This window comes from Coturnix japonica, chromosome 2, assembly GCF_001577835.2.
Source record: "Coturnix japonica isolate 7356 chromosome 2, Coturnix japonica 2.1, whole genome shotgun sequence".
NCBI classification, from domain to species: domain Eukaryota; kingdom Metazoa; phylum Chordata; class Aves; order Galliformes; family Phasianidae; genus Coturnix; species Coturnix japonica.
This window is the reverse complement of record NC_029517.1, coordinates 76,700,891-76,720,525: the sequence shown is the minus strand read 5'-3', so window position 1 is coordinate 76,720,525 and position 19,635 is coordinate 76,700,891. Positions and strand designations below refer to the sequence as shown.

The 19,635-nt window shown below is 37.8% G+C and overlaps 1 protein-coding gene across 1 annotated transcript in view; it reads left to right on the top strand.

The window, feature by feature from the left end:
• CDK13 (cyclin dependent kinase 13) overlaps nucleotides 1-19,635 on the top strand; it is a 59,172-nt gene that overhangs the window by 8,880 nt on the left and 30,657 nt on the right. The window contains exons 2-5 of the mRNA XM_015854951.2: nucleotides 5,224-5,835; nucleotides 12,233-12,400; nucleotides 12,722-12,861; nucleotides 17,204-17,374. Coding sequence (XP_015710437.1) covers nucleotides 5,224-5,835; nucleotides 12,233-12,400; nucleotides 12,722-12,861; nucleotides 17,204-17,374 — 1,091 coding nt within the window. The remainder of the gene's footprint in view (nucleotides 1-5,223; nucleotides 5,836-12,232; nucleotides 12,401-12,721; nucleotides 12,862-17,203; nucleotides 17,375-19,635) is intronic.

Genomic DNA, 19,635 nt, shown 5'->3' with positions numbered 1-19,635 from the left:
AAAAGCAGCTCTATGTAAAGAACTTTTTTCTAGTGCAGTCTAGTCCTACTGTTATTTGTGGGTTTTAGGCAAATCTTTTTTTTTTTTTTTTTTTTCTTTTTTTTTTTTTTCTCCCTTCCCTCTGCATATAAAAAACACTGAAACACGTAGATGGTTCAGAAGTGGTTTTATGAGAGTGAGTTTGGCAGTTCCTCTCTCTAGGGACATAGAGCTGTGTGGAGTGCATTCACATTGCTTATAGAAGGCTGTTGATGGATAAGCACAACACAAGTACCTGTAAACGGGACAAAAGTTAAGGGTGCACTGCCTGCAGATGCCAGTGCTTTCACTGGGTAGGCTAGCTATGATCCTTACCTTCAGTTTGGCTCCTGATCTCTGTAGATTTGGGTGAGAAAATCTGGATTGTTTGGTTGGGTTTGTTGTTTGTTTGCAACTCAATTGTAAGCCACTATCCTTTTGTTCATGGTTACTATGTTAAAAACAAACCATCCTAGCTGACAACAAAATAATCAGTGGCAAGTGTCAGATGAGGCATTTTGTATATGCATGTATGTGTACATGTGTGTTTAACAGAAGTCAGGTGGAATATGGAGGGAATACTGTATTTCAGGTGCATCTCCTGCTGTTTTATCAAGGTCACAGTCAAATATAAGTGTCTTGTTAAAATGGCAGGTGATAGCTACCATGTGAGCCTGTTTTTGTGATGCTATGACTTCATCATTTATTTGAAACAAGTGTTAGCTCTGGACAGCGTGAGTTGACTGGCTCTACGTATAGAGCAGCATATCACCATTTTCAGTTCCATGTGCACTTCTTAGGGAAAGCTTGTAAACATCCATAGTTTTATTTCTGTGGCATTTTGTAGGTAGGAACTTGCACGTAAATTTTGTTTAGACTGGGAGGTTTTCTTGGGACTTTGGAACTAATGCTGATGAAAGAAAATGGTGGTTAAATATTTGAAAAGATCACTAAACTTAGGAGAATAGCAGTTTTATGTTATGTAGGTCACACTGAAAGTAATGCCTCCTATTTATTTCCATGGAAACCACAACAGATACAAAGAGCGTAGCAACACTTGCTAGAATGCAATAGAACAAATTCTTAGCTGCAAAACACTGTTTTTCAAGGCAGTCACCATTATTAGCCAATTTACAGAGATGAGCTGATTGCAGTGTCCTTCAGCTGTGCCTGGTTGTCCAGATTTGCCTTTCACTTTGCCATTAACATTGCTGAAGCACACTGCTTACCACCTCACTATGTTAAGATCTGCTGTTTGGTCCCCACACATGTTCTGCAAAAGTCAAAGCATGTCAGTGGATGCTGTTTTTTTCCACATGGGGGCATTCAGTGATGAATCTTTGCTTCATACATACTTCCACATCAGATACCATTTGGTCAGACTGTCCCTCTGTTGCCATTGTTGCACTGCAACAAAATGTAACAGAATATTAGTGGGAAGGTTCAGTCTGTACTGTCATACCATCAGTGTCTGCCTCCGATGTCATGGGCCAACATAGTAAAATAGATAGGAGGCATTACTTTCAGAGCAGTACTTGTAACTTGAATTACTGGTGCTCTGACAGAGCTGTCTTTTACCTGTGGTTCATTCTGTTCAGTTGAAGGTGTTTGTGTTTCCTGTAACTCTCTTGCCTAGTGGACAAGGTACAACAAGACATTATGACAAAGGTCTATGGGAAGCCAGTGGAAGAGTTGGTTTATTATTAGCCTGGGAATGCTTTCTGTAATGGAACGTGGATATCTTTTACTGATATAAATAATGAAAAACTCAGATTAAACCAGTCTACTCAGCTTATTGCATAACCATCATTTTGATCTGATACTAAGGGTTGCATGATATATTGGAACCGACTCCTAAATGCTTGAGTGTGTGTGTTTTGACATGATGAAGTTAAGCCATTTGAGGTGTCATACGTAGGGTGGAGAACTTAGTGGGTGTTTTTTTTTTGTTGCTGTTTTTTCTTTCATGAGCTTGCATAAATCCATGTTCCCTTTCTCAGCTCTTTGCTGGTGTTGATAAAATGTGCACCTCAAGCCACTGTCAATGTTTAGCTTGCCTACATGTTTATTTTTGAAGGTAGAATATAGATTTACTGGCTCTTCCTTACCAAAGTGTTGATAGCTGATCAGATGAGTGTTTCTGGTTACTGTAATTCAAATAGATTTTTTCACTTAGTAGTGATTTAAATTAACTTATTTTATTTTGAGCTAATGAACAGAAACAGCCTTGTGATCAAACGTGGTTTCTCAGGAGCTGTGGTGTCTTAAGCTGCTGCTTCTGTTTTCAAGTGAATGTGGAATTACACCTGTTTCTTTTGCTGACATACATTTCTTTGTTCATGTTGGGCATCTTTCTAAATAAAACAAAAAAAAGCACAGAAATTGTACTTAGGAAAGCAACAGTCTTGATTTAAATACATCTAGGATGTGTTGTATGGTTAAAAACTGTATACAGCTGAGGCAGATTGTAGTGGGTTCTTTGAAGGTGGAAAGAGTGTCCTATAGGTAGTGGAGCAAGTTTGTTTGAGATAGCTAATCAGGAACACGGTGTGCAAGCAGATGTTTTCCAAGACAGGTCAGAGACATTCTTGCAAATGATGCATCAGTTAGAGGGGTCAGTTTAGGACTCATATTGCTTATTAGCTTGTACTTGATGCTAGAGACATGGAATTATACTGATTCTATTTCCAGTGCAGATCTACAAGCAGGATCCCTCCTTGTGATATCTCCTCAGAAAAGGAGATAAATGTGACAAGCATTCTGGCTTCGCAGTTTGAAATGTGTTTTATTATCTGCATAATCTCAGCCTCCACTTAGTTTCCCACTGTCCTATCATAACTTTATGTTATAGAACTTTGCCTATTTTTTTTTTTTCCAGTTTGGGAAAAAAAAAAAAAAAAGAGGAAAAAAAAAATAGAAAATGTTGTAAGTCCAAAATACAGGATTTAATTACTTAAATATTCAAAGTGACAATAAGAAGAATTACTTCAGTGGCATTTCATAGTGAAGCAGAAATACGCTGTCAGGGCTTTTTTTATAAATAGTACTGTGTTTTCATTTGGCTTTTGGTGGATAGACATTAATATCACTTCAAAGTGTGACTTAACTGTCAAGACTCAAGTAACGATGGTGTATTTAGTATTAGGAGGCAGAGGGGAAGTGAAGTAATCAGTTAGCCCAAATCCAAGTACTGTTTTGCGCGTTCTCTTGCTTAAAACCATTTTTCTTTCTCTTTAACCCCCAAATTTTAGTTGAAAAACCACAAAGTGGAATTCTGAGTGTTTTGCTTTTGTTTTCTTTCATTTTTCTTTCATCTCATTACTTCTTAATTTTGCGCTACCAGAAAATTCTGTAAGATGGCTTCTTGGCATAGAATTCTACTGCGTTTATTCCCAAGCATTGTGTTCTCATGAGATTTGATTTTTAATGGTCTCTTTTAGCTCTTTGATTCAATAACAGTTTTAGCTACTGAATTTGAGGCTGGTGATAGAGTATTCAGTGTTCACCTACATGTTGTTTTTAAGTCCGCTCCTGCATGATCTTGATTGGTCTTAATGTCTTTAAGTTGTTCTGGAAAGAAAAGCCCTTTTTTTTTTTTTTTTTTTTTTTTTTTTTAACACTGCAGGAAAAAAGAGTGTACATCTGGAAAGTAACAAATACTGCCCATAAAATAATAAGGTTTTTATACTGTTTTAAATATTTCTTCAGTTGAAGGTTTGCAGTGTGCTTTTAAGTGGATAATTAAAACTGTACTAATTATAATTGAAATTAAATTTGGCATAGTAGTGATCACTTCTGACCATAATGATCATTATTGGCTTTAATTTTATTTGCCCTAAACTTTGGGAAACTTATATACATTGACGCAGCCTTTTGAATTGTGTAGTTTCTAGATCTCCAGACAGTCATTATTTTCACTACTTAATATATTTTACATTGTCTAGCTAATGGATTTTTTTTTTTATCCTGTCTTAATTTTATTCTCCCCTGCAAGTGATGTACCCAGGAAAAATAGATTTCTACCAGTCCTGAATCAAGATAATACTAGTAAATATTGTGAGTCTCTGCGATTTTTAGTATTTAATTTAATATTATTTAATTAATATTAAAATTTAATAACGAATTAAATTTTAGATGTTTATATTGTAGCAATGGACTTCACTGCTTGTTCTCATGCCCTTTATCTCAATTAGTTAATGAAGAACTGAATCAAGATTACTAGGAAATGAATGAACAATTTCTATTAGATTGTATTTCTACACAGTTGAAGTTTGCTTTTGCAATTGTTAAGGTTCTTTACTTCCTTTCCTGCCTGGGTTGTTTTCTTGCTATGATCTTGTAGACAGCTTTAGATTTCTTTTTCCCTCTTAGGCGTTTTTGTCTGATTTATCTGATGTGGATGTAGTGTAGTGCTACTTGTAGATAATCTATCTACTGAAGGTAAATGATAAATATTGAGTACATTATTTCTGGAGAGACAAGGGAATGTACCTTCAAATTTTGGGAAAGGAAAGCTAAGTTTTATTGTTTTTTAGCTAGGAACATTGCAACCTTTAGCATTCAGGTTGTTTTTTTAACAGTCTTACAGTCTCACAGTCTCGTGCGGGTTGGAAGGGACCTTAGAGATCATTGAGTCCAACCCCCGGGATTCGAGCCCCTGTGAAGCAGAGCGGCACTTCTACCACTTGCGCCACAGGGGGGATTCGAACCTGGAGACTTTTATGACAGTTGCATAAGTGAAGCTGTTTTTTTTACTATTCAATGTTGTGTTTAGATGCTTCTTGTGACACTACAATGTGAATTTCATTATGTTAAATTCTGGTTGTGTGGTTGTGTAGGCAGCTGATTTTTTCTAAAATACTGCAAAATTCTAGATGTTCTGGCACATGCAGCACAGCATCAAGTTTTCTTTAAGGGGGAATTCATTTCTGGTTCATCGTGAGGAAAACACATCTGTCCTGTAGTGTACGGTTGTGTTTTGCAGCACCTTATTGGGAGAAACTGTATTTAAGAAAGCTTTAAAGTTTTCTAACAACCTGTCTAGATATAGAATCTTTATTATTGTTTATTCCAAATAATTTTGTGGGGCGCTGTCTTTCCTATTTTGTTTCTTTTATTCTATAAACAAGGTGAGAATGGTTGGTTTAAAAGAGAGTGAAACTGCACAATTTTTTACCTGAGTAAATATTTACTTTTTTGATACAGGCGATCAGCAAAATCTCGAAGCAGAAGTCCGTATTCGTCAAGGCACTCAAGATCTCGTAGCAGACACAGGTTGTCTAGGTCGAGAAGTCGTCATTCAAGTATTTCTCCTAGCACATTAACTCTGAAAAGTAGCCTGGCTGCTGAGCTGAACAAAAACAAAAAAGCAAGAGCAGCTGAGGCAGCTAAAGCCAGTGCAAAAGCTTCCAACACTTCTACACCGACGAAGGGAAGCACTGACACTACTGCAAGTGCACCTCAATTGAACAATGTAAAGGACCTGAAGAAAGTTAAAATTGAGCATACCCCTTCTCCTACGAGCAGCACAAATTTGAAGAATGACAAGGCAAAAGCAAAGGTCTCACTTCCTGAAACTAAAGGAGAAAATAATCTGATCTCAGACATATTATATAATACTAAACAGAAAGCTACAGCAGTAAAAGAGGATAAAGTAACTGTTGTAAAACAGCAACCTGTCACTGTAAAAGAGAAAACCAAACTGAGTACACCAAGTGTAGTAACAAAGGAGAAGGAGCGAATTGTTGCACTACCAGCCTCCACACTGCCACCCTTGCCTTTGCCTCCCACGCTGCCTGAAGATAATGAAACTGATAGGTGAGTTGTGTTGTAAATTTGCTTTCTGGGGATTGTCTCTTGGTTTTATTTATTATTTCTGCATTGGAAAACTAATGGTAACAAAGGCATGTCCAGTCTGTGAGCTACCTGACGCAGCTCATAGTGCAGCTTGCCTACTGCTGCTGCACTCTGCCTAGGCCAGCTCTGACTCAATACCAACAAAACATCGGTGTGCTCTTAGCCCTATCTGGCCTGAAACCAAGGCACAAGGAGGATGCAATACAGGGCTAACTCAAGTTACGGCAAGTAATTGTATGCAGTTTGATACACTGGCTAAACACTATTCTGTGAACAGCAAAATATATTCAGTAATCCTTTCTGTTATGATAAAGCAATTTGAGAATGACTTTTGAGGTTGCTAAAAATTATGGTTTCTTTGGTATATTTGCAACTTCATTTTCAATCAGTATAAATATGCAACCTGCAAATTTTCAAATGAAATGCATAGAGTTGCAATCAGGCATTAAACTGAAAAGTTTCATTGTGTCTCTCTTCTGAACTTTTTTATAAGCCCTATCTTAGCAAGAGAGAAGTAACCCTCACTTCACAGTCTCCCCTTATTCATCTAATTGCTTTTGCCAGTAAGTTCATTTGTGAACATCTGTTTTCAAGCATAAAGCACAGGAATAATAAAACTTCATCAAAAATCTTTGATGAACACATTGAGAGCTGCAGCCACTGGACCGAGGCATTAATTTCGGAAAAACAAGGTCCAATATCCCACTAGTTCTATGGTTTTATTCCTTTTTTGTTTTAACAAAATATTACATATTTTTTTATTACTTACATATGCTAACTATATTGTATAATTTATGAGGGCTGCTACATAAGTGTTGCTTCGTATTTTATTATGTTGGCCCATGATGTCAGAGGTGGATGTTGTTGGTATGGCAGTGTAGGGGTTGAAGCTTCCTGTCAGTATTCCATTACATTTTGTTGCTTTGTGAGGGATGGCATTATAGGGGCAGTCTGACCTTGTGGCACCTGACGTGAAGGTTGCCTGAAGCAAAGATGTCATTTAATTCCTCCAGGTGGGAAAAAATGGCAACCACTTGCATTCATCAACTCTTGCTGAATGTTTCTGGTAACCTAACAGGGAATGTGAGCACAGTGAGGTGGTGGTGAGTGGTGTATTTCAGCAGTGACGACAGCAACAGTGGGTCACCTCCAGTGTTGCAGGTGTTTATGAACTTGACACGCAGGCTCTTGTTCATCACTCATGACTATACAACGCTAATGGTGGCAAATATGCTGAAAGAGTTTTGTAGCTGAGAATTTGTTCTATCAAATGCTGTATCCTTACTGTATTGATTGTAGTTTCCATGGAAACAAATAGGAGGCATTACTTTTAGAGCAGCCTACATATATGTGGCCTAAGACAATTCCTCTTTACTCAGTGTGACCCAGGCAAGTGAAATGGTTGAACACCCATGGTGTTACCCTATTTGTTAGATCAGGCTGGTGTAATTTGTTCATGCTCTTTGGTTGCTTAAGGTGGTGATTATGAGTGAACTGAAGGGAAATGAGATGTTAAAGGTAATTTATCTGACTGAGATGTATTCTAGAAGGAATTTTTCAATGAAAAACACACTAAAGAGATTACTTGAAATTGCAGGCTGGTAAGAACTTTGGGGATAATGCACATATGTAATTTTCAAGATCTCAATTTCAGTGCAAATCTGGGCATAGTTCTGGGGAAAATATTAATTCAGTAGCAGTATCTGAAAATCTTTCAGTAAGCTGGAATTTGAGTTAAAGGTTCTTTAATTTTTATAAATCTGTTTCACTGTTACTTTGAGTCTGAGGTGTGATGTTCACAACTTTTAATCTGTGCTGACTTTTGAAGTGTTAGAGATTGGTCTGTAGTGAGGAAGCTGTAATCTGAATTTAGGCTGTGCTGAGTTTCTTTGTCAACACAGGATACTTAAGTGTGATACATCTTTGTAAGAAATAAATACTGCCAAAGAGAAATTCAAAACATTCTAAATATTCATATATTTTATAACTGTGAAAGTAATGTTTTCTCTTGTACTTGCACAAGAGAAAGTTCTTACTTTAGTGAAAGTTGTTAGAACTGGTGGTGTAAACGTTTCTATTAGCAATTTAATGCAGTGTTTAATGTTGTAAGAGCTCTCAGGGCTTGGTGAGTGAATATTACTTAATGAGACAATAGATTTATTTTTAGTTAGCAGTAGAAGAAAACCTTCAGCACTCCAGCAAATGCCATTCCAGATATTCAGAATCACATTTGTGTGGTTAATGTCCAGTTGCATTTCACTTTGACAGAGCCATCCTTCGTGGGAGAACAGGATTACTGACACTTAATTGAGAGATTTATTGTTTTAAAAGGCTTTGTGTGCAGGGTTAAATGTGCTAACATGAAAAGAGATTGTATCCTGAAGCTGTGTCATTGCTTCTCATTATTAGTATTTTTGAATGTAATGTCTGTTTTTAAGTATACCTAAACAGTTCTACTAGCACTGGGCTCATTTTCTTTTATAATACTTGCAGGCAAACTGCATCAGAAAAATTAGTGACAAGAAATATAATGTCTTCTATGTTTTGCTTTGTTTCACTCCTGAGATTTAATCATTATGGTGTGAAGTCTGTAACAAGTCAGGTTAAATTGTGAGAGGAAAATGATCTATGATCTTGGGAGGGAAGAAGGACCAAGGTTCAGTTATATTCAGTTGCTGTAGGAAATTGTGCCAACACAGAAGGCTTGGTACTCCTAATGTAGTGTCAGTTGACGTTCAGTAAAAAGGCTGCTCTTGGCTGCCTCTGTTTTCACCTACTACTTCTAAAACTTGTTTCAGAACTTCTCATATACTGTACTTCCACCAATACTGAAAGTTTGAGGGTGAAATTATGAAAGAAATGCAAATACTTGAACTTCAAAATCGAGGTCTTCATTATAACTATTTACTGTATTCGTTCTGACATGAACAGAACAATGAGGACTGTACGTGCTTCCTTGAGGTGCCTCAATGAGTTGAAGCAGTGGCATTTTGATAGGTGGTCTGAGATGCTCAAGGGTTCTGATTTTATAGTAAAGCATGGACATGGACTAAACGCTGGAATGCTTTATTAAATGTACAAAATTTGCTGACTGCAAATAATTTATGAAACAATATGTGCATTCTCCGTGATGGAAGATGCAAGGTCTTTCCATTTATACAATTTCCTACTGTATCTATGAAACTGGGTAGATAAAAAGTTGCAGGAAAGCTTTTCCTCCGGAGGAGTTTTTTTTGAGAGGGGTATAGGACAATAGGACAGTGATGATGTCTGCAGATGTCACTACCTTGGGAAATGTACCCTCAGAGCATGACAAAAAGTTTTCTTTATGCAGTGATAGAGTTTGAAACTTGAAGGGAGTGTACTGTCAGAGAGCCCTGTCAGGGAGAAAGCCATGTCATTATATAAAAATGGTCACGGGTTTACTTATTTGTTATATTATTACTGCAAAAAATGCAGCTAAAGGAAGGAGTTTGGACAAAACAGAACCATGACTTTATAAAAAACATATATATCCCACAGGAAGCATTGTGTGTTCAGAATTTCTCCATTGGAGCAGGAAGAGCGTCTCTAGAGTAGAAATATATTGCTATGTGTTTTGGGGATTCTTCTCAAGACAGAGATTGTCACTGTCTGTTCCCTTAAAAAAGTTAATGAATTAAAATAATAAATAAAAATGCCAAAAGTGACATGGCAGAAGAAATCAGTTTTTGATTTGATTTGTATTGTGATAACTAGAAACACATTGAAACTGGAAGGTGTCTGGAAATCTGTGAGATTGGAATCTGCAAGTAGCATGGTATGGAGTGCTTTTCAGTAGGCTGTAACCATGAAGGTAGTTATCTCTGAAGATCAATATTGAAGTGAATTAGATTAGAATCATCTTTTGTACATTATTTCAGTCAGACTACAGATGTAAGTGCTATACTTGTGGTATCTGGCTTCACCTGAGCTCTAAATAATAATAGTCTGGGCTCTAAGTGGCTAGCAGGGGGAAGAGTTTGGATGGATGGCAGAAGCCTAGCCTGGAGCTCAGCTAGGTTTGTTCTGGCTGGTAAGGCTTGCTATCATTGAGTTGCTCAGTTTGGAAGAGACCTTAATGATCAAGTCCAACCGCAACTTAACCATACTACTCTAACTCTTAACAACCCTTTGCTAAATCATGTCCCTGAGCACCACATTCAAGCAGTTATTAAGCACATTCAGGGATGGTGACTCAACCACCTCCCTGGGAAAACTTATTCCAGTGCTTAGCCACCCTTTCTGTAAAGAAGTTTGTCCTGATATCCAACTTAAGCCTTCACTGGCACAGCTTAAGGCCATTTCCCCTCATCCTGTCATGAGTGAGAAGAGATCAACTCCCCTTTCACTGCAATCACCTTTCAGGTGTTTGAAGGGAGCAATAAGGTCTCCCCTCTGTGCTGGTTCCTTCAATCACTACTCATAGGGCATATTCTCCAAGCCCTTCACAGGCCTTGTTGCCCTTCTTTGGACCTGCTCCAGCACCTCATTGCCCTATCTGTACTGGGGTGCCCAAAACTGAACACAGTACTCGAGGTGAGGCCTCTCCAATGCCAAGTACAGGAGCAGGATGACTTCCCTAGTCCTGTTCACCACACCATTAAAGCCAGGATGCCATTGGCCTTCTTGTCCACCTGGGCATTCTGCTGACTCATATTCAGCCGACTGTTCATCAGTACACCAAGGTCCCTTTCCATCAGGTAGCTTTCCAGCCACTCCTCCCCAAGCCTGTTGGGTTGCCTGAAGTTGTTGTGACCAAAATGCAGGACCCGACACTTGGCCATATTGAAAATCATACAGTTTACCTTGACCCATCAATCCAGTCTATCCAGGTCCCTCTGTAGTGTCTTTGTCCCCTCTGGCAGATTGGTACTCCTTCCCAACTTGGTGTTGTCTGCAGACTTGCTGAGGGTGTGCTCAATCTCTTCATCAAGATTGTTAGTAAAGATGTTAAATAGAAGTGGCCCCAGTACTGAGCCCTGGGAGACACCACTCATCTGAATCAACTGAATTTAACTCCATTGACTACAACTCTTTGGGCCTGGCCATCCAGCCAGTATTTCACCCAGCAGAGCATATGCCTATCCAAACCATGGGCGGCCAGCTTTTCCATGAGATATTGTGGGGGACAGTGTCAGAGGCTTTAGTGAATCAAGGTAGACCACATTGACAGACTTGCCTTCATCCACTATGCAGGTCAACTTGTTATAGAACAAAATCAGGTTTGTCAAACAGGATCTATGATTTATGAACCCATGCTGACTGGGCCTGTTTCCCTGGTTGTCCTTTAGTTGATCTGTGATGGCTCCAGTTACAATTGGAAAGATTAACATGATAGAAAGGTAACAGAGGAGCATAACAGAAAAGAGACTAGCACGGGTGGGATAGTGTTACAAAGGAAAAGTGCTGACCTGTAGCTGAAGATCTAGGCTCACAGGAAAGACTGTCCAACCACAGATCTTTCCACAGTGTCAGTCAGCCCATAAATGGGGTCTAAGAGAGATGGAGCCAGGCTCCACCCATTGGTCACACAGGTGAATTGCTTCCACCTGTGCTCCCAGTGCTGTGGACCCAGTGCTGACTGGGTCCTTTCCTGAGGTGCTCAATTAGTGGTTTAGGCCATAATTCAACAGTTGCCATACAGCTCCTGAGATTATCTGTTTCATAATCTTCACCGGTACCAAGGTGAGTGTACAGTGACTATAGTGGAAAGATGATAGTTGTAAATACCCAAAAGGTTATTTACAGGAAAAACACACCCATATGGAAGCCTTCAGTCTGCTGGGAACCGCTGACACAGTCTCCACCAAGGAGTAATCTCCAAGAGATGCTGCCTTAGTGGTGGTCAGCCCTTAAATGGGGTCTAGAGGAGATGGAGTCAAGCTCCACCCCTTCTGGGAGCACAGCTAAATTACTCTCACCTGTGCTCCCACAGCTGACTCAACATTTGCCTCAGCTGATTAATCAAAGGTTCAGGCTGTGATTATCAATTTTCCATACAGCGAGATTGATAGGTCTGTAGCTAGCAGGATCATCTTTCTGGCCCTTTTTGAAGATAGGCAATGTCATTCAACAACAGCTTTTGTCAGAAATATGAGGTCTTAACTTGGATTCTCATTTTCTGTAGAATTTGGTAGTCAGCTATGCATTGGTCAGAGCTCTTTGCAAGTCATTTGTAAAGCTTAAATTGAATTTCTGTCTATTCTAGCATCATTAGCGTATCAACAGCTTAGAATGTACTAACAGCAACATAAAAAAGAATTCCAGTAGGTTTTCTTTGCTTTAGTGCCACTGTACTGTGTTCATTGTTTTAGCAAAATTGTTTCTTTTTTAGTAGCTTGAAAGAGAATATTACAGTGAAGACAGTTAAAGAAACAGAGAAGAAACTTCGCCATCTGCTTGCAGACTTGCCACTTCCACCTGAGTTGCCTGGAGGAGCTGAGTTAAGCAAAAGTCCTGAAGAAAAGAAACCAACAGTTCAGTTACACACCAAGAGGAGACCAAAGTATGATTATTACATATTTTTCTTTTTTTTTTTTTTTTTTTTAATTTTCAAGTCTGTCTTGGAAGCAGAAGTGATGATAGTTTCTTAAAAAATTCATTCTGTTCCAAGTATTTCTGCTTTGTATCAGCTTCCTTCATACTGCATAGTCTTAAACTGCATGGTTTGTGGTGGTAACTGCTGGTTAGTGACAGTAAGGTTATTATCTAATAACATCTCACGAATATTAGTGTTGAATTTCTTCAAGGTTAAGACGATCCTTGGATATGATATGTTAGCTGCATTCTTAAAGTAGCTGTATTCTTAAAAATCCTTGTTTTCTAGAATATGTGGACCACGACATGGTGAAACAAAAGAAAAAGAAATAGACTGGGGAAAACGCTGTGTGGATAAATTTGATATAATTGGTATTATTGGTGAAGGCACTTATGGACAAGTTTACAAAGCCAGGGATAAAGACACAGGTAGGTTAAAAAATGTGACCTTAATCCTGCAATTCTGAAGTCAGTGGGTTTGGGTTTTGTTTGTTTTTATAATTGAATAAAATGTGTGTATTCTTTTCTCTAATGTTTTGAAATATTTTGGTTTTGTGCTTTGTTTTTTAATCTAGCCTTTGTTTGTCTTTTGCTGCCTTAAAAAATAATTTATTTGTAAAGTTGTGACTGAAAGTACACGCTGAGTAGTCTCAATCACTATTTATAGTCATATTTCTTGAACTTTGATGCTCAGTACACAATTTGAGGTAGTGAAGAAAAGAGGGTAAATGGTCTGGGGAAACAAAATGGTGCCACTGATAGGATGCTAAAGAATAATGAAGTTTGTAAAAGACTGCAAAAATGAATGATGCTAGGTGTGAGGTTTGGCCATTTTCCTTCTTCATACTCTGATTGCCGTTAGCTGATAGTAGGAATCACAGATTTCAGAATCACAGAATGACCCAGGTTGGAAGGGACCTCAAGGATCATGAAGTTCCAACCTCCCTAGGAAGAGAATATGTCTTTATGCAGTGCAACCCTGAAGTGTTGCATATCAGGTATTTTTCTTACAGTATAGATGACAGCACAACAGAGACATAACTTCTAGGTCTCGCCTTAAACTGTTGGTGAAATGAGTAAGCCATCGTCATTATGATATGCAGGAATGTTATCACTGCTTCTAAATAGATAACACAGTGAAATTTGTTTCCACATATGTGTTGTAACAATTGGTTTTAAGTTCAATTAGTAGCTCTTCTTGGGACTCCTTGCCCTTCTGGCTTATTTGCGCATACCTTCAATATTGTGTTAAGTTCCTACTTCAGCAGTAACTGAAACACATATGATCACATAGCAGCCTTCTTTCTGTTCTCCAGAAGAATGAGCAGTGTATTGCGGTTCTTTTTCCATTCTTGTCTGAATTTGCAAACCTTAGTTTTTTGACTTGAACTGTCACAGAACTTAAGTCCTACCTTTGGAGCCATTGTGAATCATTGCTAGCAGCTTCTTCCAGCCCTTCTGGAATTGTGATCTTTGTGCAGTTAGCTTTCTAATCCAATTACAGCCATATTGGCCTCTTTGGCAAGCTTCTGGTTGTTTGTCTGTGGCAGACCTCTTGTAGAAGGTGTTGTTCTCTCTATACTGAATGGGCCTGTATGGTTAGAGCAAACCTTCCGCCTTTCTATCTGGCCTTGAATTCAAATCCTGTGTCAGGAGTGCCATTACAGGCTTCAAGCTACCTTATAATAGGCTCTGCAATGGGCTTTTCAAAGCAAGATTGAAGAGAGATTGCACCGCTGCTCTTTTAGACACCAGTTCAAGCTGATGCTACATCCTTAAAACATGTCTTATGAGAGCAGAGGTGGTTTGAATTCCTGTTCTGTCCTTTTTGAATGTTTCTCATGCTAACAGGAGAATTTACTTTTTTTTATAATGGTGCCTGTCCTGCCTCTTCTGTTGCAACAGCTACCATTAATATTGTCAAAGTGTTTGAGTGTCTTGCAGCAGTAGCTTTTTGAATAATTACTTTGCTCAAAATAAAGGTCAGTTAATCAGTTTTCTCTTGTTTTTGCAGCTTTTGATGTTGCAGTGATCTCCAGTACTTGATCTCCAGTCCTTTCTGGAACTGATCTTGTGGTGCCTAGAAAACTGCATGATTATTCTTATATAATTTCAAAAGATAAAAAGATTTCATTAGATCCTGTGTCATTCCCATTTTCCTTACAGTATATCATCCCTTCTTTTTGGTATGATCTGAGAGGCAGTCTCTTGATATATGTAGGTTGATATACTTAGGAAGACAAAAGCTGCAACATTAGGATGTATCTCATTCCTAGTTCGCAATCCTAGTTTTTGTCATACCTGGTTTGTGTTGTAAGATATCTTGTTATACTTTTTCTGCCAGAAGGATTGCCATAAATCTAAGAGTATGCAAGCAACATTTGGGCCTATTGAGGTCCAATGATAACCTCTGTTTTACATCTCTGAGGGAAGGACTTGACTGTGCATTCTTATGGTCTACGGGCCCTCTGTATTAACTTTTTCTTGGGACCACCACAATGTAAACTGGAATGTCCACTGTCTGCCTTAACTTTTAGAGATGTCACAAGTTATTATCCCTGATGTCTCATGTGCTATTGCTTTGTATTCAGCTGAATTTATCTTGAATCATACTGGAATGTTGTATGTTGCATATGTTCAATATGCATAGGTGTAGAATAAGGCCTTTTTAGAGTTAACAGATCTGAGCTCCGCAGATCCAAAAAAAAAAAAAGCAAAATGATTGAGCTGATGTACGTTCTCTATATATTGACCATCATGGGTACATAATGCTCCTGCCAGTTTGCAGAATCTAGTTTCATCCAGTTCAGCCAGCAGTAAAAGAAATAAGGGAAATTTCTCTTCATTGTGAACATGACAGTGCCACTTCTGTACATAGTAAGTATATATATCATATACTTACCGATAAATATTAGGTCTCTTCAGTTGTTTGTCTTGCAGCTTGAACTATTTAATATTTCTCTCTAGATACATGTGTGAGAATTTGAACAAAACTGTCACGTTCCATATTTGGTTCCAAAGGATGTTATTGTAACACAATAATAGCCTTTATTAGTAAAGATGTGAGATTGGGAACATGGGTTATAGGGTTTTTTTCATTACTAGTATGGATGCTTATACCTTCCTGACTGCTACAGAGTTTTAAAAAAAAAAAAAAAGAGAGAGAGAAAGAAAAGAAATAAAATAATCATGGATTGTGGTTCTGCAGCTTACTCAGTGAGAGTCAGTATACAGTATAAGATCTTCCCTTTGAGGGAAAGATATGTGGTATGAAGACATTGAGTTTAGAGGAAAACTCTCTGGAAGATCTTTTTCATGACTTGGAGAAGGAAACAAATGTTGCCTACTTCAGAGTTTTGAGTGCTTCTATTGCTACTGGTAATTTAGTTCTTTTCTATTGGCAAGAGGAACTTCTGATAAAGACACTGTACTCTTCTGGTGGCCAGCGTTCCTTGGCACTGTGCCTGATGCCATTTTAATTGAGCCTTCTGAAAATGAACCTCAGAGGCCTCTACCCTTCACATCGTTTCAGTCAGGATGTGCCTTCTGTGCCTTTTCAGACCAAACTAAGCTGTTCTGCAAGTCACATTATGTCCACAGCAATCTTTCTGATTCTACTTTTCAGCTTTCTGGGTGTTGGTATCATCTGTACCTTTCTTCTCAGCCTTGTGCGATACACTGGTCAGCTATTTTACTTGAATTTCTGCTCCTTTCACATGAAGAACAAAGAGATCCTTTGTCCTCTCTTTTCTGGTAGATGTCTCCTTCCAGAACTTGCTAATGAATGAGAAATGTTTCAAATTTTGCCATCTCAAAGTGCAGAATAATTGAATAGCTTTGGAAATCTTTATTAACAACAGTTCTTCAATAGGATCTAAATCAGTTCATATAATCTGAATGGGTAAATAATTTGAACTGATGGCTGCTTCTTCGCTCCTTCATTTTTGATGAAATTTTCTGGAGGTGGTAAGTGTTACAGCAGAGTTTGTTCAGAGCCTCTTCTGAATCAATAAATCAATTTGCACTTTTTTTTTTGTCTTTGTCCTAGCAACCTTTTTTCCCTGAAACTTTGTTCTTGTACTTGCAGTATTTTGTATTTGTTCAACATGCAAGTCACACTCTTGTTGTCAACAGACTGAGAGTATTCAGGAAGTCTTACCTTATTTATTGGATTGATTAAACAAGGGACTGTTTTGGAGTCCAACTTCTACTTAATCTAGTTACAAGACAGGAAAGGAGGTTGTGACTTTACATTGCTATTGGTGGCTTTCTTGTAGAACATCTCTATTCCCAAGGTACACATCAGTTTTTGTTTTGCTTTCTTATCAAGCCCTTGGGAGAGCAGTTCACTTTTTTCTATGTTCTCACCTGTGGTGGTATAAAAGTAAAACCATAGCTAACATGGGTCTGTCTCTGAAGGTGCTGTTGATAATCATTCTTACATAGGGGTTTATTGGTAGACCTGGTGTGGAAGTTCAGGACACAAGTGAGGTGTACACGTGGAAGACAGTTACTATAGATGTTTGCTAGAAACTGTCATTTATAATTGTTTCTCTACATCTTTGTTTCCGAATAATAATTAATTTTGTTTCTGTGCAGCACAATGCACAAACCAAAATTTTAACTGTTTCTGAATGGAGATTATAAAACTAAACAGTAACAAATGGGAAGCAACGAAACAAACTAAAGTCCCATAGTTTGGTTGCTAATGGTTTTTTTTTCTTTTTCTTTTTCTTTTTTCTTTTTCTTTTTTTTTTAATTTTTCTCCTAGGAGAATTGGTGGCGCTGAAGAAAGTACGATTGGATAATGAAAAGGAAGGGTTTCCAATTACAGCTATTCGAGAGATTAAAATTCTTCGTCAGCTTAATCACCAAAGCATTATCAACATGAAGGAAATCGTCACGGACAAACAAGATGCACTGGATTTCAAAAAGGACAAAGGTATGTGTGCGAACATTAGGGTGGCTCTTTCTGGTCGTGTTCTTAATATAGTAACCTGTTACTCTGCAGCTGAAGCTTCATGTTTAAAAGTTTGAAACTCCGACACTTGATACTTAATGACAGAAGTCCTTTACTTAGATCAGCCATGCTTCTTGTTGATAGAAGCATTTTTGTCAATATTTTGTGTGTTTTTTTTTTTAAACAAGCAAACTTGATTTTAGTTTGGCTGGAACAATTTTGAAGAACAGATATTTCACTTGACACTCATGGGTTGGATGGGGCCAATAACAAGAGGAAATTCTCACATACGTGAAAGGTTGTCTGGTTTTGCCTTTTACTTTTCTCATAGTATTTTCTCATCATTTGGAATGTTGCAGGCTCAACACTAAAGGGGATATTGTTATTTTACTGCAAGTGTCAGTCTTGTTTGGATTGTGCTTGATTTTTTTATTTTTTATTTTTCACATAATTGTGAACATAGTTGTGTACATAATTGTGTTGAAGGCTAGAAGGATAAATGTTTTTATTCAAATACAAGGCTTACAGACATCCGCTGTTTCGGTTCTTTCAGTGTTAAGTCTGGTTTGTCTGAGTTGTTGCAGCCACTTTATCTTGGAGAATCAAGGAAACAAAAGGAAAAGCATGCAGTTTTGCTGCTTGGATCTTTTTATACCAAATGCTTGTTTGAAAATGTAGTCATTTTGACTTTCGAGGCCATATCCTTTCTGCTACAAGTCTTCAAGTCTTCTAAACCCATCAGTTTGGAGTATTTTAGTGCCTTATGGTACTAAAGGTAGATACACAATCTGGTACAGGAGGAAGTTTGAAGTCTGGAACCTGTACTTGCTTTCCTGTTCTCATGAGTTTCTATACAGCATGTCTAGCTGTATAGTAAATAAGTATATTTACTTATATAGTAAGGAAGTATACTTCCTTACTTCCTTAGTAAGTAGGAAGTAGTTACTTCCTACTTATAAGGAAATAGTAAATGACCCACATAGCCAAGGGAGTAGCATGCGATATTGTGATGACTTGGAAGATGAGTGTCAGAATTAGGCGGGAAATAAGTTAGAAAGTATAGTATGTTGAGAGATGTATATAACATTGATTACATTTATTTGTTGTTTAAAAGTATGAAATATATAGCAGAGCAGTTCCTCTAGGTGTATGTGTGCAGTTTCAGTGGTCAGCATCCACTTTAAACTCTGATCTGCAACATCCAGCTTAGGCTTTTCATGTGAGTCTTGTATGAAGTTTTAATTAGGCCTAACTTTGGCTAATGAGACCATAATGAGTGCTGAATGAAAGTTTATATTCATTGGTTAATTTTCTCAGTTTCTGTTTGCTGCCAGTTCTGAGACTGAATTGTAAATCGTTTTGTTTACTTCTCTGTATTTTCAGAAAACTGCAAGGGAAGGGACTTCTCTGGAGATACTAGGATAAAATAAGTTATTGAGGTTGTCTCTTGGAAAGCATTAGCATGGTAATAAGTCTGCTATTATGGTTTGTTTCTGAAAAGATGGAATTTTATTTTTTTTCAGGCTACTGCAATCTGTATTTCTCTAATGAGAAGAGAGATGGAGATTTGTAGCTGAGAAGTATTGGGGAAGTTGTAGTCTATGCAGAGAGCAAAAGCAAATGGGAATTTCAGTCATTTTCATGGTAAACCATGGCAGATATTGACATGGTAGTGACATACATTATTGAAGCAAAAATTACAGTAGAATTGAAGTGTTTGCCTTCTTGTGAATATGCCTGTGCTTAATATATGTTATGATTGTGTTAACTTGGGAATATAGCTGTTAAAAAAATCCCCTACTGTTGAAATCTCATTGATTTCAATGATGAATGAATGTATGAAACAGGATGAGAACATTTCTGCCAACGTACGTTCCTCTGGTTGTACATGTGAACTTAATTTTTGTCTGAGACTGTTATCTCCTGACCTGTTACTCACCTACTCACTCACTTAAAAACCAAAGAAAAAACATCTTAATTGGGATTTCAGAAGTTAAAATGCACCAAATGGAAGATCCTGCCAATTTCATAAACGTTTGTCACATTTTATACAGTACGTACTTTAAGGAATTTTTTTTTGAGATAGTAACGTTGGCCTGCAAACCATCAGTGGCTTTACTCATACCATGTTTTCCTGATACTTTTGAGCTGTTACATGTTTTTAGTGACCTAAACTTACTGACTTGGAATTAAAATGTTGTTGCCAATCTTAAACTACAGAGGGTGCAAAAAAAAGTTTATCT